The sequence below is a fragment of the Erigeron canadensis genome, chromosome 2 (assembly GCF_010389155.1).
Source record: "Erigeron canadensis isolate Cc75 chromosome 2, C_canadensis_v1, whole genome shotgun sequence".
Taxonomy (NCBI): domain Eukaryota; kingdom Viridiplantae; phylum Streptophyta; class Magnoliopsida; order Asterales; family Asteraceae; genus Erigeron; species Erigeron canadensis.
In genome coordinates, this window is record NC_057762.1 from 984,087 (window position 1) to 1,011,470 (window position 27,384).

At 35.0% G+C, this 27,384-nt stretch overlaps 3 protein-coding genes across 3 annotated transcripts; 2 read left to right on the forward strand and 1 right to left on the reverse strand.

Annotated features, from left to right (window-relative positions):
* Positions 1 to 3,042: 3,042 nt before the first annotated feature.
* Positions 3,043 to 6,144, reverse strand: LOC122588525. The gene is made up of 2 exons (XM_043760659.1): positions 5,676 to 6,144; positions 3,043 to 3,389 (listed from the first exon to the last, which is right to left on the reverse strand). Exons 1-2 carry the CDS (start codon positions 6,036 to 6,038, stop codon positions 3,174 to 3,176), a joined length of 579 nt encoding a protein of 192 aa, XP_043616594.1. The 5' UTR covers positions 6,039 to 6,144; the 3' UTR covers positions 3,043 to 3,173.
* Positions 6,145 to 11,461: 5,317 nt separating this feature from the next.
* On the forward strand, positions 11,462 to 15,278 carry LOC122588580 (probable F-actin-capping protein subunit beta). Its single transcript, XM_043760719.1, has 8 exons — positions 11,462 to 11,719; positions 13,318 to 13,388; positions 13,708 to 13,821; positions 14,003 to 14,088; positions 14,164 to 14,237; positions 14,329 to 14,448; positions 14,715 to 14,810; positions 14,961 to 15,278. The coding sequence occupies exons 1-8, from the start codon at positions 11,585 to 11,587 to the stop codon at positions 15,051 to 15,053; spliced, it is 789 nt and encodes a 262-aa protein (XP_043616654.1). The 5' UTR covers positions 11,462 to 11,584; the 3' UTR covers positions 15,054 to 15,278.
* Positions 15,279 to 16,262: 984 nt separating this feature from the next.
* LOC122589976 (adenylosuccinate lyase-like) lies at positions 16,263 to 26,877 on the forward strand. Its single transcript, XM_043762305.1, has 11 exons — positions 16,263 to 16,407; positions 16,639 to 16,912; positions 17,729 to 17,869; positions 18,157 to 18,372; positions 18,477 to 18,659; positions 18,761 to 18,982; positions 19,092 to 19,208; positions 19,311 to 19,454; positions 19,563 to 19,664; positions 25,346 to 25,414; positions 26,495 to 26,877. The coding sequence occupies exons 2-11, from the start codon at positions 16,715 to 16,717 to the stop codon at positions 26,711 to 26,713; spliced, it is 1,611 nt and encodes a 536-aa protein (XP_043618240.1). The 5' UTR covers positions 16,263 to 16,407; positions 16,639 to 16,714; the 3' UTR covers positions 26,714 to 26,877.
* Positions 26,878 to 27,384: the final 507 nt, after the last annotated feature.

The window sequence follows — 27,384 nt, forward strand, 5'->3', positions numbered from 1 at the left end:
ATTGTTTTCTTTCCTTTTCTGCCCAATTTTGGAAGGAAAGTTTTTGGAACAAAAACCATCCAAATTCCTTCTTCTTTTTTTTTTTTCCATTTCTTTCTTTTTTAATAAAAAACTCAAGAATGAAAAAAAATATTATTTCTCTTCCTTTTCCTTTCCTTTCCATAAGAAAAATTTTAATCAATTATGTCATTCTTGAGTGCATAAGAAAATAAAAGAAAGTAATGACAACTTTACAATCATACCTTTTAAATATTTAAGTGAACATGATAAACAAGGGCTATATAATAAAAAAAAAAATTTAAACAGCAAGGGCTATATAATAATAACACAAAAGATTATATTATTTTCTTTCCTTTTCTGCCCAATTTTGGAAGGAAAGTTTTTGGAACAAAACCCTCCCCCCCCCCCAAATTCTCTTTCTTTTCTATTCCTTTATTCTATAACCCCTTATAAAGCATATTAACCTCTCTTATTTTAAGAAATTCAACATTTTTTTATACCCAAATTACCCTTATTTCTTAATCATAATTTCTCTATACACCTAATATATACTTTTATACTGTTTAATAAATAAAAAAACTCTCTCTTTTTACACAACTAATAATTTCATTTTGTCATTCCTAATTTTGTATTGATTCATAATAATTTTTACTTTATATAAAATCATATTTAAAGTTTATAGTTACTCTTATAAGCCTATTTAACTTAGGGTATTAGAATGACACTTTTAATTTTACTAGCTTAACCCCATAACGCGACAATGATATCCCCATGCGAATAGCCAATGCCTCGGGGCATTCAATAGCAAATCCCAAATAAATAAGGGCATAATAGTAATTATGAATAAGTTATAATAAATGAAGAGAAAATATAAGTAAAGCAATTCTTTTCCTTGTTTTAACTCCAAAATTCTTACATTCTTGCGGATTACACATTGTAGGTGAAAAGATGAGCAACATAGAGCAAAATCCGGTAATATAAATTTTATTATTTCATATGATTTTTAATTTACATATGTAATTTTATATAGAAATTTATATAGATAAATGATGCAATATTTGTCTCATGTAGCTTAGCTCATATGATCAGACAAATGCCAAAACATAACTTTGGAATGAATGCATGGATCACATGGATATTTTTTGTTTGGCATGAGATATATTCTAATCTTTATAAATTATCCACTTGTCTTTTTTTTATTATTTTAATAATTGATAAAATTTAGAGGGTGCTCGGTTATTTTATGTTTTTTGAAAGACAAATATCATTAACAACATATATTATATGAGCATACTAATAACATAAAAGAAGTGGGTTTCGATGCATGAGGTAAGTGGTTGATGTGATTGTCGGAGGTGGTGAAGTCAGGTAATAGTGGTGCCTGTTCAGTAGATCGGTGGTGGTTGTTGTTTTTCCGAAGAAGGATGGGTGGTGACGGCGGCTGTCGATGGTGATGTCGGATTTGGTCCCGTAACTTCCCCAACCACGTGTGCTACTGAGTTCATGAATTTGCTCCGACTATAAGATAAAAAGCTTTTAGTAAGCACTTGGGTTACTTAAATGTCATAAATCCAAACCGATTCTCAATGAACTGATTATGGATTTTATAAACACTATATTATTAATATTTGTTTCACTGTTTATTCATTTCTTTTCCCATTCCCCATCCCCAAAACCCCTAACTAGGCAATTACTTTTCTTGTTTTTAGTAAACAATATAAATAATTATTAAATTCTTTTTATTATTTTAATAATTGATAAGAATATAAGATTTAATTACTTTTCTTGTTTTTAGTAAAGTAACAATATAAATAGTCATTACCTTCTTTTTATTTTATTTTAATAATTGATAAAATTTAGTTACTCTTTTTGTTTTTAGTAGAGTAACAATATAAATAGTCATAATATGAGGAAATAAAGGGACAGTTATTGTTTACAATTGATATTGAATCTTGTTCATTGAACCTTATGGTTCGTGACTGTTATGAATTTGAAGTTAGCGTTGTCGTTGTTCATCTTCTAGTGGGTGGTTGTTGGTGGTGGTTCGATCATGGTGGAGCCACGCTTGGATATGGTTGTTTCAGGTGGATGATCTGACCTAATTTAATGGTGATTTTTTGGTTTTGATTGATAGATAGATCATAGATAGATACAAAGATAGAGGGAGTGTGTATGTATATGTTTGTAATTTGAGACAAAAAGTAAATGGATATGTGAGGGAGAAAAAGAAGGCAAGGTTGAAAGGGGAAGAAAAGAGGGCAGAAAGAAAAGGTACTTGAATGGTTTTGAAAAAGGACAATGAGTGTGGTATAATTTACTCATACCACATTAATAAAGGTCAGTCATTGTTGCAGTAAGTTGCAATGGAGAGTGAGACTTAAAAAAAATATTATAATCAAAAAAATATGAATTACCGAATAGTTAACTAATATTCCAAACAAAGAAATAGTTGAAAGTTTTTTAACTTAAATTATTGATCTTAAAGTTTGTTTAATACCCATATTATATATTTCCTCTACTGGAAAGGAACGTACTATGGTGGTGTGGAATGAGAATGCGGGCCAAGAGGGTGCGGAGCCCAATTCCCAAGAAGGAAGCAGCAGGAGGAGGCTAGCCTGACCAAGAAAGGTTAGCCATAGTTACATTGCATTATGTTGTACAGAGTTTTTATTATTTTTTGGAATAGCAGGTATTTATTTTATTCGTGATGTCAAATTGAAATATTTTTCACTATCAGATTGTTATTTACGCCTTTTTGATCCATTAAGGATTCCATTCCATATTGTACTAAACAAGATTTTTGATGATTTAAGATATGTAAATTCAACATTAAATAGAGCCTACACTATTGCAACTTTCATGCAATCAAAGCTTCCATTTAAGAACATCTCGCAGTGCACCACCAAAACTATAATTGACCACAGTGTAGACTTCGCTATAAAATTTATATGCTTCTTCCATTGTCCGACGCAAAAGAAAAGAGATTAAATGATAGCTTTAAACTTGTTCAAAACTAGAAAGAAATGAAATAAAGACTCCGTATAACAAAAAACTGCATAATAAATTATAAAAACAAGGATTTTTTCAAGCAAAACCACAAAATATATCACAGAATCATCTTATGAAAACTGTAGTTAGATTTGATGGTATGGACCCCAAATGGATGACTAAAATCAGTGACGCTTTGCAAAGAAATCCTTGGTTCTTTTCCTCAGACGGGTGAAAACTATAACCACACAAGCTAGGACCCATGGAGGGAAGTTTAAGTTGATGCCTGTGAAGTTCAACTTCTTCGCCCATCCTGGTGTCTCCTTCATAACCAATACTATCATTACGGTTATTACTGCAACTCCTAATAAGATCCTGGTGATTGGCTTTATCAACGAGTCCTGGTACTCACAAACATTACAGAAAAGTAATCAGTTTGCATAAATAATCCAACTCGGCAAATTCAGTGGATAAACCTATAGACTTTGACACAGATAACCAATGTGGGTGGTAAAAGTATTAAATTTTAAACAAAAAAAATTGATTGTCATATATTCTGATATTCATACATGATGTATTGATATCCATATCTTTAATGCAGGGAAGAACAAAGGGCCATATTGAGATTTGAGTCACCAATCAAAAGAGGTTCTAACACTTTTTTTCAGAAAGGAAAAGAAGTTCAAACTTCAAATACCGATAATCAGAACAGAAAACTCTTTAAGAATATACATTTACGGCGACCATATGTGCAATATCAATTCAAATTTGAAACCCTCCTAATTCAAACTGGAATTCCATTTTGTACTTTCTAAAATAAGGTCCTCTGGTTTTACAACAATCGAATGCACCAACAAGGTAGGGATAATTACAGACATATGCATGCTTTAGAATATGGAAATACTCTACAATAGCTTGATGTGTACCAGCAGAACTGAGTAAGACATTCAAACCTCATAATAGACTTTACATCACCACATATCATATAATCCAGCCTATTCTCTGGGAAAATGATTCTTAAATGAATCAAGTTTTTTGCTTTCTCAAATAGATAGATGTAAATCATCAAACCAAGTGAAGATACAATAGATGGATTTAAATACAAGTAAGTGTGTGTGTAAATATGTACAAGTTTAAAATAAAATATAAGTAATAAAAAAAATGTCACATAACTCAAATAAAATACAAACTATAACATGACTAGGTCAATTAGTAAAGTGGAAGGATAGTTTGAATTTGGAAATGCATGTCATATGTCTAGAACACCTATACAATTTGTAGACTGATGTTAGTATTGCTTAAACTTTATAAAACAAATTATATCAAAGAAGATTCTTATTTTTTTTACTTAACCCCTTTCTAATTCTATAGATGTTTTATACACCATCTTCTAAATATAGATCCACTGTGTGTTTTCACTACCAAAACCTACTTCTCCAAAAGTTTTACTTATTTTTTTTTAATGTAAAAAATAAAAAAATAAAAAAAGAAAGAAAGAGTTAATGATCCACTGTGTTTTCAGTTTTCACTACCATAACCTACTTCTCCAAAAGTATTTAAAAGTTTTACTTATAAATACTTCAAGTTTTACTTATGAGTTCTCATTGATATCACAAGTTCACAACTATTATGCGTCTTCCCTGCCTAAAATCCTTCAGCGTTCCTACATTACCCTCATAAATGAAATCAATACATTCGTTAAAGTTCACTGTACCAACTTTTATATGCGTGTGACTATGAATGTTATGACAGGTAAGGTACCTTAGTAAGCCTGCATTAACCCAAGTTTGTGATGAAGTTAATCTAAAACCCATCAGCATTTCCCACCACTAACAAACCAGACTCAAATCTACCATAAATCAAATTTAAGAATCAAATTTTCAAAATAAAATTTAGTTCAACTGTTGAAATGTCAATCTAGTTAAGTCTAAAACTCCCAAAGGATTTTACATCAACTGATCAACAGAATGTATCTAATACAGCATGTCTACATAACAGATAATTCTTATATAAATCAGGTAAATATAAGATTTAACAAGAAGAGGTGCATTTGTACATACCAAATGAATAAAACTGTTGCACGCTCAATATATAATATAAGAACATACATGATGAAATCAATTTAGTTCTAGAAGCTACAAATAGGGTGCATGACATGTATGCAGAACACTTGCTATAGCAAACACCACTGGAAATTCATAATGCAAACCAAATTTATGAGCTTCTTTTATATTATAGAAGCGACAAATAGGGTGCATGACATGCTATAGCAAGTGAATTTTTAGTTTTTGCACGTTTAGCTTCAAGAGATGCATTATTTGATTACCCACTACCTATCTAGTTTTCTCATCATCCATGACATCCAATTAGAATCTCAGTTTTTGTTTTACTATTTCATCTTGCTCTCGGGAGCGGTACTGGAACGTTTTTTAACACAAGCTATACAAAGATCAGGTCAGATTGAAATCCTAGTATGAGATTTACTTATTCAACTTGGTTTAATTTTGACCCACATGGCAAGGTAAACAATAGGAGAATTAATGACCTATCGAAGTCACAACTTATGGTGTAGACAGGCGCACCTCATCTTGTTCTTCTGTTAGGCCATGTTAGAGAGTTTTTAAACTATCTACGGGTATTATTTACACATTTTCGAAAGGACAAAATCTATAAATACAATACTGTACCTTGGGTTCTCCGTCGACATAGATGACAGAGCCATCTTTGTACGGAAGGATAGAGCGGCCGTTTTTAAGGTTGAAACGAATTGGAACGCCTCTGCCGGAACCACAAGTATTGAAAGCATAAAGAGATTTGAAACCATATTTATCACAGATGTCGGCGACTTCAAGCTGATCTTGATCCCACCCGCCTAAGCTTGATTTGAAGACATCGATGGGGCCTTGTCCACTCCGGTACAGATGGATCTCCACCTCTGGTACTTTTGTTCTCACCTGCTTTCTTTCTCCTTCATTATTGTTTTTGTGTTGCAGTGATGATACTAGTAATGGTTGTGTTTCTTCGGGGGTGGTTTCTACGATTTCCACCATTTCTTGTTGTTTTCTTGGATTGGATTTCGGCCGGCAAAAAGAGTAAAGTGTCGTGGGGGAGGAGTTACGACTTACGAATATTATTATATCATCTATTTCTTCTCTTCAATTCAATCATTGATTATTAAATTCAAAAAACAAAAATTAAATAATTATATAAATAAATACTGCATGTTACCCGCGCGTTGCAGCGGGGATACCATTAACAGGGTGCAAATGAGAGAGTCATATTGAAAGAGCGTTGCGTGTGTGAATGACTACAAATAAAAGGGGAAGAGTTTTCTTGTTAAGGGTAGTTTAGACATTCTCTCCATATAACTTTTAACATGTAGGCTATTCTTTTTATTATGTAGTATAGATTATTAGCGCAAAGAAGTGGCAGAGTTGGTAGTGGCGGTATGGTAATAGAGGTCGTGGCGGTGTGCTCGTGACTTTTTTAGTATGAGTGATGCTAGAGTTAGACTGAACGGAGCAAGACGTTTCACACGCCTTCAATTTCACTTTTTCCCCCTCGGAACGCCCCAAAACTCCCCAGGAACGCCCGGAACAGTGCCCCGAGGGGCGTTCTTGGACAAAAACAAGAAGAGGCGTTAGAAAAGCGACGAGAAAAAATGGCGTTAATTCTTGTTGGGCCCACTTGGCGTTTCAAAGGGGAGCCTTGCTCCTGAAAGCCTTACAAATAAATTACAAATAAGACTTTACAAATCTTGGTGCCACCAATAAAATTCAGGGGAAAACATGAAAGAGAAAATATACTTTAATTTAATTGGTCTACAACACTTGACAACTCAGTATGTAATTTGTTTGTATGTTTAGCATTTCTCTTTTAGTAAAATGAATTGATGCAAAAATAATTAATATGGATATTTAAGGGTTAAAGAATTTATGTTATAAATTTTTTCATTAGATAAAAATGTTTAAATTAATGATTAAATGAAGTCTGAATTGAATAAAGAGAAATGAGTAGCATGTTACCTCTGCTCAAAAACATAAAACAGTATCAATTTTTAAAAAAAAGGTGAGATGTCAATGTTGCCTCCATCTAAAAATATTTGCTTTCACAAGATTAGAGGGAGAAAGAACAAATGAGTAAAATATATGACATGACAATGTGAGAATTTATTATTATTATTATTATTATTTACCTAATGAATTATTATTGATTGTTTTATTTAATGAATTTTATTTTTAGCTGTTTAGATATTTATTTTTAGATTATGATTCATATAACTGATTGAATATTTATTCATTATTATTTTTGAATTGCATTTTCATAAAACAATCTATTGCAGTATAACACTTTGTGTGGAATACATATACATTACAGATTAAAGCGGATCATTTAGTTAACATAGTCACATAGATTGTGCCAAAAATTGTTCATGCTAATTAATAAGGATATGTCTATGTAATTTAGAATAACTACCAAATAAAATTTATTAGGTAGATTAATTCGACTATTGAGATTCAAAAGGATACGTTTTCCATTATTAATTACAAGCCATAATTTATATTTTGCTTTGCTTTTGCTTCTTAGTTAATCTTTTGCTCTAGTCAATTAAAATTAGAGTTAACATAATTTTCAAAACCAATCAATTCAGATATAAATTGGTTATAATCACACACGCTTCCCATCAGATCAATATACATTTACTATATCTAGTATAAGATATATAGATTTATTTTTGATCTTTATAATATATTTTTTATAATACTCAATGAAGATATTAATCGGCTTAACATTTTAATAGTGAAAATTTCTCCCTAAACCAATTTTATTTTTCTTTGTTTTTTTAATTCGTCCTTATAATTCCAAGAATGACCCTTATAGTTTATACACTTTTGTAAGAATGGTCTTTATAGTTTATATATTTGTATAATTTTAGTTGTTTTTTAAAGTTTATTAGCATCGATGGTCCCTATAATTTTGAAATCTTTAACAACTATGGTCCAATTTAACATATTTATTTCTTTATAGTTTATATATTCTTATATTTAAATGGTTATTTAACTCTTTTTAATAATTACTTTAAAATATTTATCTTTTTTCTCATTTTTGGTTTTCAATTTATTATAACATTTTTATTTTTGTTTTTGGCAACACTTGAATGACACATTATTTGTTCCATATAACCTTGCTTTATTTTTGTTTACCGCATTTGATTTTTCACATATTTCTGTTGTACTCATTCATATTGCTTTTTATATTATTTTAAGATTTGTGATATCACATGTTAAATGATAAGTATTTCTATACATTGTTATTTTAATGTGGTTGCTATTTTATGATTTGTTTAACAATGTTCACTCGTTTAACTTATGTAATTATCGTTATCTTTATGGTTATTTCAATACTACGTGTTAAGCAATAGCGGATACTTTATCCGTTGTTACTTTACTTGTTTTTCTTTGTTTGTAGTTTATTGGGTTTATTTGGGTCATTCAAAATTTCAATTTAAGTGAACAATTGTTTATTAACTTGTCAATATATAGGATCCTAATAGGAACTTAAAGAGGTCAATGCAAATTTCGAAATTTCACTATATTTATACTATTTTATAATAATTATTACTTTCTTTCTCATAAAAGTGTTAGACGCATAATTTCCACTTTATCCTTGATTAATTAATTTACATCATCAATCCATTATCTTTTAAAATATCTCCACTATATCTTTACATCAATTACTTACACCCACCACCAACAATAGTTCGTCACCACCACGACCGTCGTCACCACCACCAGTCGTCATCATGACTAAACCGCCGCCGCATCACGCGGGTACAATGCTAGTAATATTAGATAAAAGTGAGCATAAGGATGTTATATACCCAATTTGGGTGAAAAGCTCATCACATACTAATATTTTAAAAATTTTGAATAAATGCTTGCCCCATGATTTTTATGGTTTAAAAAAGGTATGTGAAAGATTTTTCACCCAACTTAGATGCCTAACAGCTTTATATTCCCTTTCCTCACAATATAAACGTAATATCTCCTAAAACAAAACCCGTATAACATTTATCGTTGTAATGAATTTGCATCTCTTTGAATCCAAGCAAGCATCGACATCATCATATAAAACATGCAGGTTTAATCTTACATTTCTTACTGAACCATCATTACCATTGCCAACCACTACCCCAACATCAACAAAACTATCTAGTATTCTTTTAAAATGTAATCAGTTTATTAGGGTGTAAGGAGTGGTTTATGTGATTTTATCAACCCTCCTAAAATTAGCCAATCAAATTCTTCCATCTCATTTTTATTATTCAACGCTCCCAACCTACCCTTTAAACTTTATCCATTGGCATTCATTAAAATTTTCCAACCCTCCCAAATTAATATTTTTAATTTGTTAAATTAAAAGAAAGTATTTAAACAAAGAAATACTCCATTTTGACTAAATCAAAATCATATGTTGCGGCCAAAACTACTAAAACAAGTAAACACCATATCAATCCACGTAAACAAAACAACTAAAACTAGTAAAAGTATGATTAAACGATATCGTCTATTACATAAAAACCAAATAAAAAGTAGTTAAACGTCCATTCCAACAAATAAAAATCAAATGAATTAACCATCGAAAGGCCAATTGTACGTTTTGGCGATGTGGCGTTTCTTGTTGAGCACCCATACAACGGTTGGGAACTAGCTGGTTCAGGATAGTAAGGTTGTGGATTGGATTGATGATGATGGACAGATGGTTGAGACATGCTTTGTGGGTGGTACACTGTTTCTTGAGGCACAAAACCACGCCTACGAGACAACCCGATATGACCACGACCTCAACTAGCATCGACAAATCCTCGGCCTCTATTCAAGCCGGCTGCAACGTGTTTTTGCCTTCTTCGATCCATGATGAAAGTGTGATGAATTCGGGGAGAAGAAGAGAGTGAGTGTGATGTTTTGATGTTTGTGAATGAAGAATAGGGAGGGTGATATACAAGTCAAAAGATTGATTGTCAGGCAACGGCTATATTTCGATGATATAGGAAGATGATATATTGAGTTTCAAAATGACGGCTATGGAGATATATAGGAAGAAGGAGGTGTATATATATTGTATATATAGATATATAGCCAACAGCTATATTGAGTTTGAAAAAAAAATATTATTTTTGATCCACAAATTCAATGCCTAACGTTCACTTTTGCTCGTGGGTCTCATTTCTCCAAGTTTATGGGCAGCGGGTTCCGAACCTAACTACGAACCTGTCAAGCCATAAAATCCACACAAGGGGTGGTGATACCGCCAGCTTCATGTCATGATGTCCCCATAAATTTATCCACTCCTTACCCCCTTATGAAATAATATATATATATATATATATTTTATTATGAAATAATCAGTTTTTTTTTTCTTATGGAATAATCTTTTATCTTTAACTTCAAAATAAATCTATTTCTTTTTCAATTTTTTAGCCTTTAAAATATCTACATTACACCTCAACTTATAATTCTTTTTATACCAATACACTATACCCTAAAAATATTTTCTAATGCATATCTACCTGAACTAAACTTCTTCTTTAGTAACTAATTTTAAGATTTTCATATAATATACTTATAATAATTTTAATAAAATTATTTACAACATATATTCTTTAACCCTTAAAATAACTATAGTACCACTTGTAAATAAATTAATTTTGCATTAGTAACCACACTACCACCGCTGCCACCTGTCATCCTCACCACCGCCATCACTTGTCGCCTTCATATTGTACGGATACCTCTCTATTTACTAGTGAAATTAACAAACAAAATTGGTATGTTATGGCTCATTGTCAACACACTTTATTAGGTACATAACTTTCTTTGGAAACAATTTATACTTCTCTGACAACTTATATTTAGAATACAACCTTTTACTAAAACTTTTGTTTCACTACTCAGACTTTTTATTTTCTATTGAGTTTTATCTACATTTTGTGTCCGTCTGAATTTAAAATGTTTGTTTTAGATAAGTTGGTAATATAAGTAATGGGAATGATCGATGGGAGTATTATCTAACCTTTTCAACATTGTATTTTTTTAAAAGGCGTGGATCATTTGCTCGGAACATGAGATCTAGTTTACGTTGTCTTAACCGGGTCCGCGCTAGAGAGCTTTTACCCTCAATACCTATTAAGAGGAGAAACCCCCAACTAAACTGCCCGAATGCATGACATTTAATTGGGGTAAAATCCTGCCCCATCTGGAGGACTCAAATCTGCTTCATTGAAAAACTTTATTTGAGATTCCTTTAAAAGTCTTTCTCATGTCTCAAACTCGAAATCTCCAGAGCTAATGCTCAATCATTGAGTTATAGTAGGAAGTACTTTCAAAATTGTATTATTTCTACAACAGAATTTCTCCGTCTACGATTTTTATGCAATACAATTGCGTGATGCAGGTAATGGGTAATCATTTCCTTTTTATTTTACCTTTCTATAAATACATAGTACATGTCATGAAAAAGGCAAGGCTAACACTAGTTGGTGTTTATTTGATTGAATGTTGGTGAGGTAATAGAAGAGAAACAGAAACAGTGGAAGATGGAAATGGAAGGAGCGATGGGATTGATGAGAAGAATGCCACCAAAACACTCTGAAACTGCTCTCTCCGCTCTTCTCAGCCTCCTGCCCCACCACTCCTCCGATCTCCTTTCTCAAATCGATCAGCCTCTTCAGGTCTTCTTTCTTGTTTTTTTCTTTTTATGCTCACCTTTTTCTTTTAATTTTAAAATAAGAACAATTATAAAGATCCTAACTTTCTGTCTTGTATGTCTAAAGTTGCTAACTTTATCCTTTGGGTTTTTTCTTTTTTAGTTAAAGTGTTATTGATAAGGTTTGAACTGTTATTGTATCTGTGAATCTGTTATATGTTTTACTTTTTGATGTTACCTAGGGTTAGAAATCTTACTAGGTTTTAGATTGATTTTGGAGTATTTGGAAGCATCCCGCTTTCCATCCTGAACTCACCCAAGGAGGGATTTCATTTATCTAGAAACATATATTTGGTGGGACTTGGGCTGCTAGGGGAGCTTAGATTTATCTAGTCCGATGGACCGAGCGGTCTAATTGGGGTTTTTCAAATGTCAATCTTTTAGGATACAATATAAGAATTATAGTATCGGTGGAAAGGAACTAAATGCGATGGATCTATTCATCTACTATCTTTGATGAAGTTAGGGTCTTGCTTTTCTACATTGAGCTTCACTTACAGTCTTTCTAGACAATCTTCCTTTGTTGTCTAAACGTTTTGCAACTGTTTTTACTACAAATAGAAGTGTTGAGATGTACTTCATTCACAGAGGAACTTGTTAAGATTATAAGATAGAGCATGTTGTAGAATTCGAATTTTATTACTGATTTGTTGCTGTCATTCAAGTACCAATAAACACATATGCATCAGTGTAAATAGTGTCACATACTACATCGAAATAATTGTACGAATATGAAGCATTTGGACCTGTGTGGTGTTTGTACGAATTTTTGTTTGAAAATTTGTAAATCTACGAAAACTGGTGTCTATAACACCGGCTTTGTCACAATCATGGAAGACCCGTCATGGAAACACCGGTTTTTGCTATACATGTCTTATTCCCGGTGTTGTAACACCAGTTTTGTCTTTGTTTAATTATTAAATGCTATGCAGGAATGAATTAATTATTGAAGCGAGTCTGACTAAATTGACATGCCATTTCAAAGAATAAAAAAAGAATTGACACTAATCTCTTATAGACAGGCCTTGAAAGTAAAGGGTCAAACACATATTCACGCATATACAACTTGACTAGGACTTTTATCCCCCACCGTCTTGATTCTTGAATCCCATATCCGCTGTTACTCGCCATGAAAGACCACTCACTCTCTTTTCAAAGAAATAATAAAGAAAAAACTCAAGTTCAGGATCTTAAAAAAAAATTACAAATTTGAAGACCGGTAACTGTAATACCAGCCTTAAAGAAAAGGTTTGAAGAATGGTGTCTCCAACACCGGGCTTAACTGCTTAAGTCATCTATCCGACACATAGGCAAAGGCCGGTGTCTCCAACACCGGTATTCAATTATTTGGACAAGGCCGGTATCTACAACACCGGTCTTCGTAGTTTTACAAATTTTCAAGCAACAGTCCGTACAAACACCACATACCACCAAATAGTTCGTATCCGTACAATTATTTCATACTACATCGCCCAGCTTCAGTTGGTTCATCCTTTTATAGAATCTATATCTGTATAATACATTAATACTTCATTCGGTATTGTTTGTTACTCTCTAAAACAGGTTTTATGTGATGCTGATAATGCAAAGGAATTCATCTTATGTGAGTACAACAGAGATGCAGACTCATACAGGTAATGACATTGCTTCTTATTGTTCAAATAATCATGATTCTCGTATCATGCCTTGTTATATGCCTTTTAAGCAATTATTTGAGTCAATTATCATATTTGATATTGGAAAGGAAATGAGGGTCTCAAATATCTACTAAATAAAGACGCTGCACTTATATTTGGATGGCCTTTGTCTAATTATGATTCTTGAGGCCAAAATTCCAAATATGCACCACCAGAATAAAGATGATGCACTTATTGTTGGATAATCTCTGATTTTTCTAAAATCTTTGATATTATCATATTGCTTCTAGTCTTTATACTATATTTTTGGTTGCAGATCGCCTTGGTCAAATACGTATCATCCTCCATTGGAAGATGGGATGTATCCATCACCAGAATTGAGGAAGCTAGAAGTCGAGGCTAATGAAGTGTTTACAGTATATCGTGACCAGTGAGGTCCTTTACTCACCTCGTCTTAAATTTCATTTCTTGCCTAACCCAACTAATTAGGGTGGATAGCTTGATTGTTCATTTATATCCTATCTATTAAGCCTGTTGGTTTCATTTCTGAACTGCAATAAGTAATTTGAGATAAATGGCTTGTCGTCATTGGCGATTGATTTGTCTGTTAGGTATTATGAAGGCGGTATTTCATCAGTCTACTTGTGGGAAGAGGATGATTGTGAAGGCTTCGTGGCCTGCTTCCTGATTAAAAAAGGTTTATATTTGTCTGAATTAGTTCTCCATTCTATTATTCCATGACTCTTATTAACAGAATATTCTTGATATGAAGATGGATCAAAATATGCACATGGTAAAAGGGGTTATCTGCATGAGGGTGGATGGGATGCTATACATGTTATCCAGGTATTCTTTATTTGTGACTGGCGTACTGGGTAAAGCTTTTTCTTTTGCCTCCAATATTCTGTGAAATTACAGTTGATCTACTATGGTTCAGGTTGGACCAGACGAGGAAGGAGTGGCTAATTACTGTTTGACAAGTACTATAATGCTATCGCTGACTACAGATAGCGACACATCTGGCTCGTTTAATTTGTCAGGATCAATTAGGCGACAGGTAATTCATAATTGATGTTTAATCGAGTCATGCCAAATGCTAGCGATTCTGTCTCCATCTATATTTTGTATGCCTAGCGATGTAAGCAATCTGTTTTGGAGTTGACTAAAACTGAAGCTTATATAATGTATCCACACATTACCAAAATATAACATCATGTGATCAATGTACAAGCATCTGTTTCATAGTCCATAGTGGATTGCTGTTGTTCCTACTCTATTGACTTACTTTTGTTGTTTTCTTTTCTTCTTCTGATTGTTTCATAGATGAAAGCAGATCTTCCTTTGGAGGATGGTCATCTGTGCAATATGGGAAAGATGATAGAAGAATTGGAGGGAAAACTGAGAAATCAGCTCGAACAGGTATTCCACTTTTGCTCATCATCTTGTTCAGTAATTCACCCAAGGTCAGCACAAACTTAGTCCATGCGTCAATGACATGTATTCATTTTCAGTAACTCGGTGGTTTTTAGCAATTTTGACATTGAGCTTCTGATCTGTTGCCAATATCAGGTATACTTTGGGAAAACAAAGGAGATGGTATGCACGTTGTTACCTCCTTCTGAACTGCTGTCTATGTCATTGCCCAACAGCAGAAAACCATAACATGTGCTGCTATGGGAAATTGTTATGAAACTCCCGTGAGAGATTTTCAAGTTGTTTATGATGTTTCTAGTTTATGCATTGTTATTTGCATAGGGTAAAACTTTGATGTTTTGGGTTTTTTGTGCTAGAATCTCAACAGATATATGTAATGGAGATATTGTTCATCATGGTTGTGAGTTGTGACTGGTAAATGGTAATATATGATTTGGATGGATTCTATTGATACGACTCAAAGCCAGTTATAGTTCTCAAGTAGAACTCAAGTTTGAATATTAAATTCTAACCCAACTTGATCTTATGCCAAGGTTCCAGCGTAGTTCTCAAGTAGAACTCGAGTTTGAGTCATTGATGTTAACTTGATCTTATGCCAAGGTTCTGACTTCTAAAGTCAAACCCAACCCTTAAGAAGTCTAAGTTTGGCTCGACTCACTTGCAACTCTATTGTATCTTGTCTTTATCCCACTGCCTTTTCTCCCCACCAACAAGCTTCCCACAGGTTTCAACTACTGGTAAGAATTATAACTGGAAAGGTACATTATTTAAGAAGATTATCCAACTTACATTGTTGGAAAGGTGATATGTCATAAGTCCATCTTATTCCTAAGGTGATATTCGACTAACAGGACTTGGACCAGTTTTCTTCGTATCTCAAGAATGCCAATATTAAAGAATTGAATATGCAAAGTCACGTCTCTAATGTTATGGACTTCATGTACTACTAATTCTTTTCCTAATATGATTAAACAGTAACACGTGCAAAAAAAAACTTAATCAAATATGCATATTAATAGGAGACAAATGCAATCAAAATGAATGACATAATCCGCAGCCTTAATGCCATTCCCGTCTTCCCATGGCATTCGGTTCGGTCTCTAGCAATGATTCTTCTAACCCGGGTAGTGGAGCATGAATCATATGAAAACTGTATGCACTAACTTCAGAGACTGGTAAATGTATACCAAGGAAATACTTCCAATGGCACAACAAAAACATGCGCTAAAAAGACTTAATCAAATATGCATATTAATAAGAGAAGACAAATGCAATAAAAATAAAAGACATGATTGGCTTATTACTTTTATGCATCAGCATCGCTATACATATTTTGAGAAAACTTGGAGCGACAACTGTGTAACATCTAAAACACAAGGGGTGCAAAATAAACCCTCCTTGAATTTCATGTGTAATTCCTCCACTGGAAAAAAAAAAAAATGAAAAAGAAAAAGCAAAGCAAAATATCAGTCAGGTCAGGTGACCGTGTCACAATATTTTTAAAACATTAGCCGTAACAACGGCGCCGCGGCTGCCGTCGTGTCTTCTCCCGAACATCTCCGACTCTTCATCTAACGCAGTCGTAAGTTTATTATGCTAGTAAACATTTCAGTCAGTTATTACGGAGTATACTTTTATGGAGAACACCGATGTCTTTAAAGTATCTTTAAAATTTTTTTAGGTAGTTTTATATACTTAATTATTAATAATTAGGGATTTAGGATTTTGGCAACTTTAACAGACTTCATTTCTTGCGTGTTTTATAAGCAGTTATTGCATGCCCAAATTTTTTAACCGATACTTATTTCTTTAGGAATCTCTGACTGGATTAAACGCATCGTATATCGCTGCGGATATAAGTATCGTAAAGTGTTGTTGTGTACGCCTTTATGGAAACCGGATTGTGCATTAGAGTTCCGAATGGCAGCTGTTCGGCATCGAACTTGACTCGTGCAAGCTACCTCTTTGAACAATCTGTTCCAACTCTAAACCGTGCTTCGTGTCATCATTTGACTTTTCCTCGTAAAAGTTGCATTGTTAAAGCAACTTTGAAGGAAGTCAGTAGTGACATGAAATATGCTGGAAAGGTATGAGCTTTTCTTATCTTGTTAGGTTATATTTGTCTATTTCGTTGGCTGCTTTTGACGATCGTTTTCATCCTCTTTGATTATGTAACTTCTAACTTTACTCTCGCTCACAAATACCGTCTTGTGAAAAAATTCATTTTGTTTAGCACATTTTGTGTTTATTAAGATAAAAAGTAAATATATGAAGTATCTTACCTGCTAACAACTGTAACCGCTGCATACAAATTCGTGAGTATAAAAAGTTTTGTAAGTTATTTATCGTTGGAAATCTTTTATCCTGCAATGAACTGAGTTTTCCACAGAGAGATTACTCAACTTAATGATTTTCTGCAAGTCAGGGGATTTTGTAGTTATATCGCATCTCAAATCATCCTAAAAAGTTACTTTTTAAACTTTTGATTTTTCTTATTTGTCATCATTATCTAATTCGTCAGGTATCCAAAATAGTACATTCAGAAAATAAAGACTAAATGTTGTACAAAGTTCACATAGAATCTTATAATTTTATGTGTTCTACCTTTTAAAAAAAAGGGTAACTGGGTGGGAACCCTCTGGTCCCATGTACCGTCTTGGTACCCAGAGTGCACACCGCATAGAACTCATGCCCGGTGAGTCACCATTCCCACACATGGATCACAAGATATGGTTTCTCCACGTGCCTTTGGTAAGATTTGCACTTGTGACTTGCAACCTTTTGTAATAAGGGAAAGGGTATTTGAACCTTCTGATTTCTCAGTTTATTTAATCGATCGAATTAGTAGTTTTTAAATCTCCAAGTACCTGTTATGTTAACCAAAAGATTCCATGTAATTCCAGGCCAAAGTGAAATCTTCTGAGATGGAGCTCTCAAGTTTAACAGCCATAAGTCCTTTGGATGGACGTTACCGGGATAAGGTCAAGGATTTATCCCCCTATTTGAGTGAATATGGCCTGATCTACTATCGAACCCTTGTTGAGGTACGAAGTTTATTTCATCATTCAGTTGTTTATCATGTTTGATATAGCCTCTTTTGTGTTTTCCATGCTATTAGTTATTCTAAACTTAGCTCACTAAAATGGCGGTAGTAATTATATATTTTCTTAATGTTCTATTTACAAATCTTTATAATGTATTAGAAATCTATGTAGGGAGGTAAGTCAAGAATGGTGGAAAATATTATGGACATGCAAGGTCAATAAGAATTGGATCTGCCATAACAATTTTGATGTTTAGTAGATTCTTGTGTGTGTTTCCGTAACCTCAGATCAAGTGGCTGCTAAAGCTTTCACAAATTCCTGAAGTATCCGAGGTTCCCAGTTTCAGCAATGAAGCTCAAACAAAATTGCAAGGATTGATTGATGGATTTAGCGAGGCTGATGCAAAACAAGTGAAGAGTATCGAGAAAATAACTAATCATGATGTGAAAGCAGTAGAGTATTTTCTCAAAACAAAATGTCAAGAAGATCCTGAGATTGCTAAGGTGTGTACCTTTTATTCATGCAAGTTCCTAGAATGTGCGAATGTTACTGTAATCTTATCTGTGTACACTAGCATGTTGAATTTATCTTCATAAATTCATTTTAGGTACTAGAATTTTTCCATTTTGGTTGTACATCTGAAGACATAAATAACCTTGCTCATGGACTGATGCTAAAAGGTGCAATTAACTCAGTTGTTCTCCCTGTCATGGATGACTTAATTAATGCAATATATACTATGGCCAAAGCTAATGCATACATTCCTATGCTTTCTAGGACTCATGGACAGGTATAACATTTTCATTAACTCTGAATTAAAACAGTAACTGCCTCTAGTTTACAACGTTTATAGTTGTAAACAAGTAACTTATTTTATATGTTGTTATGTAGCCAGCTTCACCTACAACCTTGGGGAAGGAAATGGTAATATTTGCTGAGAGATTGAGCAGAGAGAGGCGAGATATTTCACAAGTAGAGATATTGGGAAAGTTTGCAGGCGCAGTTGGTAATTATAATGCACATGCTGTGGCATATCCTGATGTAAATTGGCCATATGTTGCAGAGCAGTTTGTAAACTCTCTTGGATTGAGCTTTAACCCACATGTTACCCAGGTGTGTTTTATACACGTTATTACTTGCAGACCTTTTTTTGTTCAGTGATGTCACACATACATGAAATTGATGTACTGACATATAATCCGGAACAATATTTGTGTTGTAGATTGAATCTCATGACTACATGGCTAAACTTTTCCATGCATTCATCCGTTTCAATAATATTTTACTTGACTTTGACAAAGACATATGGGGCTATATATCTGTGGGCTACTTCAAGCAGGTGCACTATTTAAAGTAGTTTCTGTGAATATTAATTATGAGAAAAAATCCTTTGTTTCTTGCCAATAATTGGCTGACTTTGACATGGGAAATACTTTGGCAGGTAACTAAGGCTGGTGAAATCGGGTCGTCAACAATGCCGCACAAAGTGAACCCAATTGACTTTGAAAACAGTGAAGGCAATCTTGGCATAGCTAATGCATTGTTAGACCATTTAAGCATGAAGCTGCCTATCTCACGTTGGCAGGTATATATGTATTCGCTTTTAAATAATTTGTATCTCCCACCCCTGCCCGAATCTTTTTGCTTTCACTATGCAATTATCTACTTGGCATAATTGTTATCACAATTGCAGCGTGACTTGACTGATTCTACAGTTCTGAGAAACTTTGGTCTGTGCCTGGGCCCTTCTCTTCTTGCATACAAGAGTGCATTGGTAGGAATTGGGAAGCTTCAGGTAATAATCTGATTGAATTTTTTTGTACCTTACAAGGTCCTTTATTACCGATAATGATACAAATTCTGATCTATTAGTATCTAATGACCAAAGACCCAGAATTATGCATGTGTATTCTAGAAGGAACCGGAAGGGAATTCAGAAAGTTGGCTATTAATTTACTTTAATGAAGTGAGAGAGAGTGAGGTGTATAAAATGGAATGGGGAGGGACATTGTAGACAGGTTACATATTTTCTCTATGTATTGGCTCTTAGCTTTGCTTTGAGAGAGGGATTCATCCCTGGGACCTTTTGGTTTTCCTATTATCTTCATTAATAAAAAACCTTCCCTATTTCATCTCTATTTCTTCCATTTACTATTTGTTTTTGGTTCTGAATCTCCATCATTGGTCCGACCTGCCAGCGACCTGCCGTTTTTCTTCTTGTTTATTTGTTTACAATGGAAACTCGATCTGTTCAAAGCCGTTTGGAACAACAGGAGGAACAAATTCAACGTCTTCAATCTGATGTTGTAGAAATCAAGTTATCACTGAAAACCTTGGAGAATGATAAGGCTGAATCCGCTGAATTTCGTAAGGTAATGTTGGGGTGGATGAAAAAACAGGGCAAACCGCCTCCATCTAAGGATGGAAGTGGTGGATCTGGATTTAGTTATGTTGTCAATTCTGGTGAGGATACTCCTCCCAAATCTGGTGAAGATGAGGGGTTTCTTGATGGTGGGCCTACTCCTCCCAACTCTTCCGCAGGATTGCCTTGGGCAGTCAAAAAAATCAAATTACCAGAGTTTTATGGATTCGATCCTCAAGGTTGGATTCAAAAAGTAAAACTGTATTTTGCCATCAATGGTACGTCTTCTCATTTACGTATCCATTTGGCTCAACTTAGTATGACTGGTGTTGCTGAACACTGGTTCTCTGTTTTACAACAAGTCCATGATTCATTAACTTGGGATCAATTTGAATTAGAGTTGTTACAGAGATTTAGTGGTCTGGAGATCCAAAATCCTTATGAACAGTTGGCTACAATTAAACAAACTTCATCAATTCATGATTATATCGATGATTTTGAATACCTTTTGTCGCTAGTTCCTCGTTTACCTGAATCTCAGGCGTTAGGCTATTTTGTTGCTGGTCTACATGATGAGGTTAAGCGTTGGGTTCGATTACATAGACCTTCTTCTCGTTTGGATGCCATGTATTTGGCTAAGGATGTGGAGGAGATGCTCCGTCCTTCATCTGCCGGTATTTCTCAGTTTCGTTTTCGTTATCAACAAGAGGGGGGGTCGCCTAATTTTCATTCTGTTGATCGTTTACTGGGTCACAATGAGTCTCGTGGGCCGCTGTCGCCTAAAATGGGAACTGGGCCTGTTCGGATGGAGCCCAATCGTGCCCTCAACCCTCGTTCACAAGGTTCTAACTCTGTTGAGATCTCAAATGTCCTTAGTCGTGATCGGGGAGTTAGATCACTTACACGAACAGGATGGGAGGAACGCAAAAAAAAGGGTTTGTGTTTCCGCTGTGGACAGCAATTTGGTCCTGCACACAAATGTCCAGAGGGTAAACTACGAGTTCTACTGTTGGGTGATGATGAGTACAATGACGATAGTGGCACTCAGTATCAAATAGAAGAGGTTCAAGTTCGGGCAGAGTTGTTGGAATCACCTCAAATTGCTCAAGGGTCCTGTTCGGTGTTGGGAGTATTTTGGGGCTCATGTTTCGGTTTCTGGTGGGAAGACATTAAAGCTTGAGGGCTTTGTGGCTCACATTCTGGTGTTGATTTTGGTCGACAGTGGTGCCACCCACAACTTTATCTCGCGCAAACTGGTCCATTCATTAGGACTGCGTATTACTTCATTCCAAGGTATTCACATTCAACTCGGAGATGGTTATAAAGTTTTAATTACGCAGCAGTGTTGCAACGTTTTAGTTTCGGTGGGAACTTGTTCCTTTTTAATTAATGCGTTAGTATTTGACACTGGAGATCTGGATGTGGTGTTGGGTATGGATTGGTTGAAGTCATTAGGGGAAGTGACTCACAATTGGTAGGATTTGTGGATGCGTTTTGTACATAATGGTGAATGGGTTACTCTTAATGGAGTTGGTTCTTCCCTTCATCAAGTTGCTTCCCATCAATGGTTATCTTGTCCTGATCAGGTTCATTCAGGCAGTTTCTCTCACTCTTTGTTGACAGCTATGTCGGTTGGGTTGTCGTTATCACAAGAGCAAGAATTACAGAATGTTTTGAATAGTTGCAAGGCTGTTTTCAAGGCGTTGTCAGGAATGCCCTCAATTCGTTCTCATGATCATAGTATTGTACTTTTGAATCCTAATGAACCCATTTGTGTGCGCCCATATCGGTATCCTCATGCTCAAAAGGCCGAGATTGAGAAACAAGTTCAGGAGCTTCTTTCTTCGGGCATGATTCGTCCAAGCAAAAGTGCTTTTTCTAGTCCTGTAATTTTGGTTCGAATGAAAGATCAAACTTGGAGGATGTGTGTTGATTATCGAGCTCTTAACAAAGCTACCGTTCCTGATAAATTTCCAATTCCAGTGGTGGAGGAACTTTTAGACGAGTTACACGGAGCACGATTTTTCTCTAAGTTAGACCTGAAATCAGGTTATAATCAGATTCGTATGCACCCTGAAAGCATTGAGAGAACTGCGTTTCGTACACATGATGGGCACTATGAATACTTAGTAATGCCTTTTGGACTTATGAACGCACCTGCTACATTCCAAGCTGTTATGAATGATATCTTTCGTCCATTGTTACGTCAAAAGGTAGTCATCTTCTTCGATGATATCTTAATTTACAGCCCGAGTTGGGAAACTCATCCGAAAGATTTGCATCAGGTTCTTGAAATTTTATTACAACATCAATTCGTGGTTAATCAAAAGAAGTGTTATTTCGGTCAGACCTCGGTGGAATACCTTGGTCACATAATTTCTGAGGAAGGGGTGTCAATGGATTCAAGTAAAGTTACTGCAGTTATGGATTGGCCTGTTCCGAAACAAATTAAAGAACTTCGTGGCTTTCTTGGTCTTACGGGATACTATCAAAAATTTGTGAAAAATTATGGTAGTATTGCCCGACCATTAACTGATTGAACAAAAAAAGATGCTTTCCATTGGAATGATGACGCTCAACAAGCCTTTGAGGCTTTAAAACAAGCCTTGAGTTCAGCCCCTGTTTTGGCTTTACCAGTCTTCCTTTTGTTGTTGAATGTGATGCGTCGGGCCGTGGAATTGGAGCTGTTTTAATGCAACACGGAAAACCTATTGCTTATTATAGTAAAGCTTTAAGTGACCAGAACCTTACTAAATCAGCTTATGAACGGGAGATAATGGCATTGGTCTTAGCGGTGCAACACTGGCGTTCATATTTGTTGGGCACCACATTTGTGGTATATACCGACCAGAAAAGCTTAAAGTATTTGTTACAGCGGCGAATTACTACCCCAGACCAACAGAATTGGGTAGCAAAGTTGCTTGGCTACAACTTTGACATTCTCTATAAGCCAGGAAGGGAAAATAGGGTAGCGGATGCGTTATCACGTAAAGCAGATTCTGGGGAATTTTCAACACTTGTGTCAGAACCTTTATGGTTGCAAGGTGCCCAAATGGTGGAAGAAGCCCAGAAGGATGCAGAGATTGAAACACTTATGCAGGCCTGTTTGGAAGGAACTAAGGTACCTCTTGGTTTCTCGCTACATTAGGGGGTCTTATATTATAAGAATAGATTGGTAATTGCTCGTACTTCTAAATTTATTCCTACTTTGTTGCGAGAGTTTCATACTTCTGCTTCGGGAGGACATTCTGGCTATTACCGTACTTATCGAAGGCTAGCAGCCAATCTCTATTGGCCAGGAATGTTAAAGGATGTTAAGAAATTCGTGCGGAAATGTGACATATGTCAACGTTGCAAAACAAGTTCTACCGCTCCTGGTGGGCTTTTACAACCCTTAGACATCCCAGAAGCAATTTGGGAGCATCTTTCTATGGATTTTATTTTGGGGCTGCCTAAGTCAAATGGGTACGATGCTTTGTTAGTAGTGGTCGATAGACTTTCAAAGTATAGCCATTTTGTGTTGCTTAAACATCCGTACACAGCAAAGACAGTGGCTGAAATTTTCGTGAAAGAAATTGTGCGTCATCATGGAATTCCCAAGTCGATAATTAGTGATTGTGACCCATTGTTTATCAGTAGATTTTGGCAAGAGATCTTTCGTGCCCAGGGAACAGAGTTACACATGAGTTCTGCTTATCATCCGGAAACGGATGGTCAAACTGAGGTGATTAATCGTTGTTTAGAGACATACTTAAGATGCTTTGCTACTGACCATCCCCGTAATTGGTCAGCTTGGATCCCTTGGGCAGAGTTTTGGTATAATTCAACATTTCATGGTTCTACCGGAGTAACCCCTTTTGAAATCGTGTATGGACGGAAACCCCCATCTGTTATACATTTTATTCCGGGAGAGGTACGAGTTCAGACAGTTGCTCAAGAGTTGCAAGACCGGGATGAAGCTTTAAAGCAATTAAAGCAACATCTCTTGCATGCTCAATCTACAATGAAAGCACAGGCTGATAAGAAGAGGAGAGATGTCAATTTTTTGGTTGGGGAATGGGTTTATGTTAAGCTGAAACCTTATCGCCAAACTTTTGTTGCAAGTCGCATTCATCAGAAGCTATCTGCTAAGTTTTTTGGCCCTTTCAAGATCATAGACAAGCTTGGACCCGTGGCTTACAAGTTGGATCTTCCTCCCACATCGAAAATTCATCCCGTCTTCCATGTATCACTTCTTAAGAAGGCTATCTCCGCACCTGTTGAACAAAGTCTACCACCAGAATTGGAGTTGGGTGCTTCTGATCTGTTGATTCCTTTGGCAGTTTTAGCACGACGTTCTATCAAGACTTTTCAAGAACCAATGGAGCAGTGGTTAATTCATTGGAAGGAACAATCAGAAGAAGAAGCTACTTGGGAAGACGCTGCAACTATTAAGAGTCAATTTCCTAATGCAAATCTTGAGGACAAGACTTTGTTAGAAGGCGGGAGTAATGATACAAATTCTGATCTATTAGTATCTAATGACCAAAGACCCAGAATTATGCATGTGTATTCTAGAAGGAACCAGAAGGGAATTCAGGAAGTTGGCTATTAATTTACTTTAATGAAGTGAGAGAGAGTGAGGTGTATAAAATGGAATGGGGAGGGACATTGTAGACAGGTTACATATTTTCTCTATGTATTGGCTCTTAGCTTTGCTTTGAGAGAGGGATTCATCCCTTGGACCTTTTGGTTTTCCTATTATCTTCATTAATAAAAAACCTTCCCTATTTCATCTCTATTTCTTCCATTTACTATTTGTTTTTGGTTCTGAATCTCCATCAGATAAGCTAGCTTTTTTTTAGATGTTAATCATGTAATATAAGTTAGTAGAAGCAAATTTATGTTTGAACATCTATAATTGTAGTAAATGTCAACGCCACCTTTTAAAGTCATACTTGTGGCCTTATGGGCATTCTTAGGTGTTTTAGCCCACAAGAATTGGTTTCAAGGTTTCACATACACTTAAAGTTGTTTGGTTATGAGTCAAATCAATCTTAAATGACTTTTTGAAAAACAGAAAGCATAAATGGTCTAATAGTTTTATGTTTGTATGAACTTTCTTTTGTTGCTAGGTCAATGAAGCCGCCTTAAACAAAGACCTGGACAACTCATGGGAGGTTCTGGCTGAACCAATACAAACAGTATGTATCTTGCTTTGATAGAATGATAGTATATCTTCTTTGAATGGTTCTTGTTTTTGATAATGGCAAATGAGTCCTTTTTAATTCTCTTAGTTACTAAAGTACTTTTCAAATATGATGTGAATCAAGCTTGAAAACAGCAACACGGTGAATAAAACAGAAAATAGAGGAAGAACAAGACAATATATTGATAATCTGGATAGGCTCCAGTAGCCCTAATCTGGTATAATGCTCCACCAGCCCTATGTTCTAAGAACGACAATAATATTCTCAATACCTAACCCTAATGGCTGGCAGTCGACTTGTTTACCAAGTAATTACTACTAATAGATAATAATAATAACTAAATAATAATAATAATTATCATTTAACCCCCTCAAGTCATACAACCCTTAAAGTCTGGACCCATTATTTAGGCCCATCTTCTTCCTTGATTCATATCAAAATATTGATTCCTTCAATAAAATGATTTAATCACAATGTCTTGCATGATTACAAATGAGATCTCTACATTTTTATTGCTTCCGCCTTCCAGTATCCTCTCTGCCTATTTCTTTTATACAACATGATATCTATAGACATAGGGAGAGGGGAGCAGGACATTATTAGTTGCATGATATCTTAAATAACTACAGACCACTCCCAAGAGAGCTACCTGGATTTAGGAATGCTTTATAACTCGTTCTTATCGTTCTGTTAATTCATTTAATTATTCTCATTTTCACAAAACAAACACCATGTTTCATGACTGACAGCCATGTTTCATGATTGACAAAATGTTTGCAAAGGTTCTCCTGGGTCCCAACAGAGTCGAATAATCTTACGGAATAAAGTTTAATGTAATCCTTTTTGTACTGATTACTAACGGGCCGATATGTGTTTTGGATTGAAACTTTGTCAAAAATGAAACTTGTTCCATATATTTCTTGGACGGAATGATATTATAAGTATCGTTTATTTAATGACTTATGTTACTCTTATCATCCTTTATGGTCTTGGAGGCCTATGTTGGTGGATCAGCCCTGTTTGTTGACTTACGAACCATATTCTTACAAGAAAACCAAAATAATCTGTACTTAGGTGATGAGAAGATATGGTGTTGAAGAACCTTACGAAAAACTGAAGGAACTTACCAGAGGAAGGACAGTTAACAAAGAGAGCATTACCGAATTCATCAATGGGTTAGAAATACCAGTGGAAGCGAAGACTGGGCTTCTAAAGTTAACCCCCCACAACTATGTTGGAGTTGCCCCTCAGCTCGTGGAGGATGCTTGTGACAGGGCTAATAGGTCCAATTAAGGTCACAATGTAATATTTTCCAGATTGTAGTTTATAAAGTGGTACATGAGATCGTTTCAGTACCAAATTTTGTCCTTCTAGGCATATGTTAAGAGATGTGTATCTTTTTTCATATCCCAGTATTAATGAACATTTGCCTAAACATTTTCTCTTGGAATTTAAAAGCAACAAATTGTGATTTCTCGGAAGATTGAGAAATTAACTCGAACAGGTATTTCATGTTTGCTCATTATCTTGTTCAGTAATCAACCAGGGTCAACACAAACTTTAGTTCATGAATGACATGTCTGCAGTTCCATTAACTCAGTGGTTTTAGCAATTTTAAGAGTGAAAGTAGATATGCTTATCTGTTGCCAATTTCAGGTATACTTTGGGAAAATAAGGAGATGACATTAATTGCCCGACAGAAGAAAACCATGACACTTGCTGCTGGAAATTGCTATGAATTATTCTCTAAAGTTTCAAGTTGTTTATGATGTTTCTGCCCAAGACGCTTCTAAAAAGAATGTCACAGTACATCTATACACATAGTTGAAACCCAAAAAAGGAACTTAAAAAGAAAACAAAGTAGGGAAACAAAAAACGTATCTGCACACCGATTTATCTTTAGGTAAAACTCTTTAAAGGTGCGGGTATTTTACTTCATCTGTACCGGTTTGTACAAGAATACA

Excerpts from the sequence above, each read along its gene's own strand:
- LOC122588525 (XM_043760659.1), bottom strand. The coding sequence starts at position 6,038 with ATGGTGGAAATCGTAGAAACCACCCCCGAAGAAACACAACCATTACTA. Across the intron at positions 3,390-5,675 it reads ATGTCGACGGAGAACCCAAG|GACTCGTTGATAAAGCCAAT; the intron begins GTACAGTATTGT and ends TGTGAGTACCAG.
- LOC122588580 (XM_043760719.1), top strand. The coding sequence starts at position 11,585 with ATGGAAATGGAAGGAGCGATGGGATTGATGAGAAGAATGCCACCAAAA. Across the intron at positions 11,720-13,317 it reads AAATCGATCAGCCTCTTCAG|GTTTTATGTGATGCTGATAA; the intron begins GTCTTCTTTCTT and ends TCTCTAAAACAG. Across the intron at positions 13,822-14,002 it reads TTTACAGTATATCGTGACCA|GTATTATGAAGGCGGTATTT; the intron begins GTGAGGTCCTTT and ends TTTGTCTGTTAG.
- LOC122589976 (XM_043762305.1), top strand. The coding sequence starts at position 16,715 with ATGGAAACCGGATTGTGCATTAGAGTTCCGAATGGCAGCTGTTCGGCA. Across the intron at positions 17,870-18,156 it reads ACTATCGAACCCTTGTTGAG|ATCAAGTGGCTGCTAAAGCT; the intron begins GTACGAAGTTTA and ends CCGTAACCTCAG. Across the intron at positions 19,455-19,562 it reads TGCCTATCTCACGTTGGCAG|CGTGACTTGACTGATTCTAC; the intron begins GTATATATGTAT and ends TCACAATTGCAG.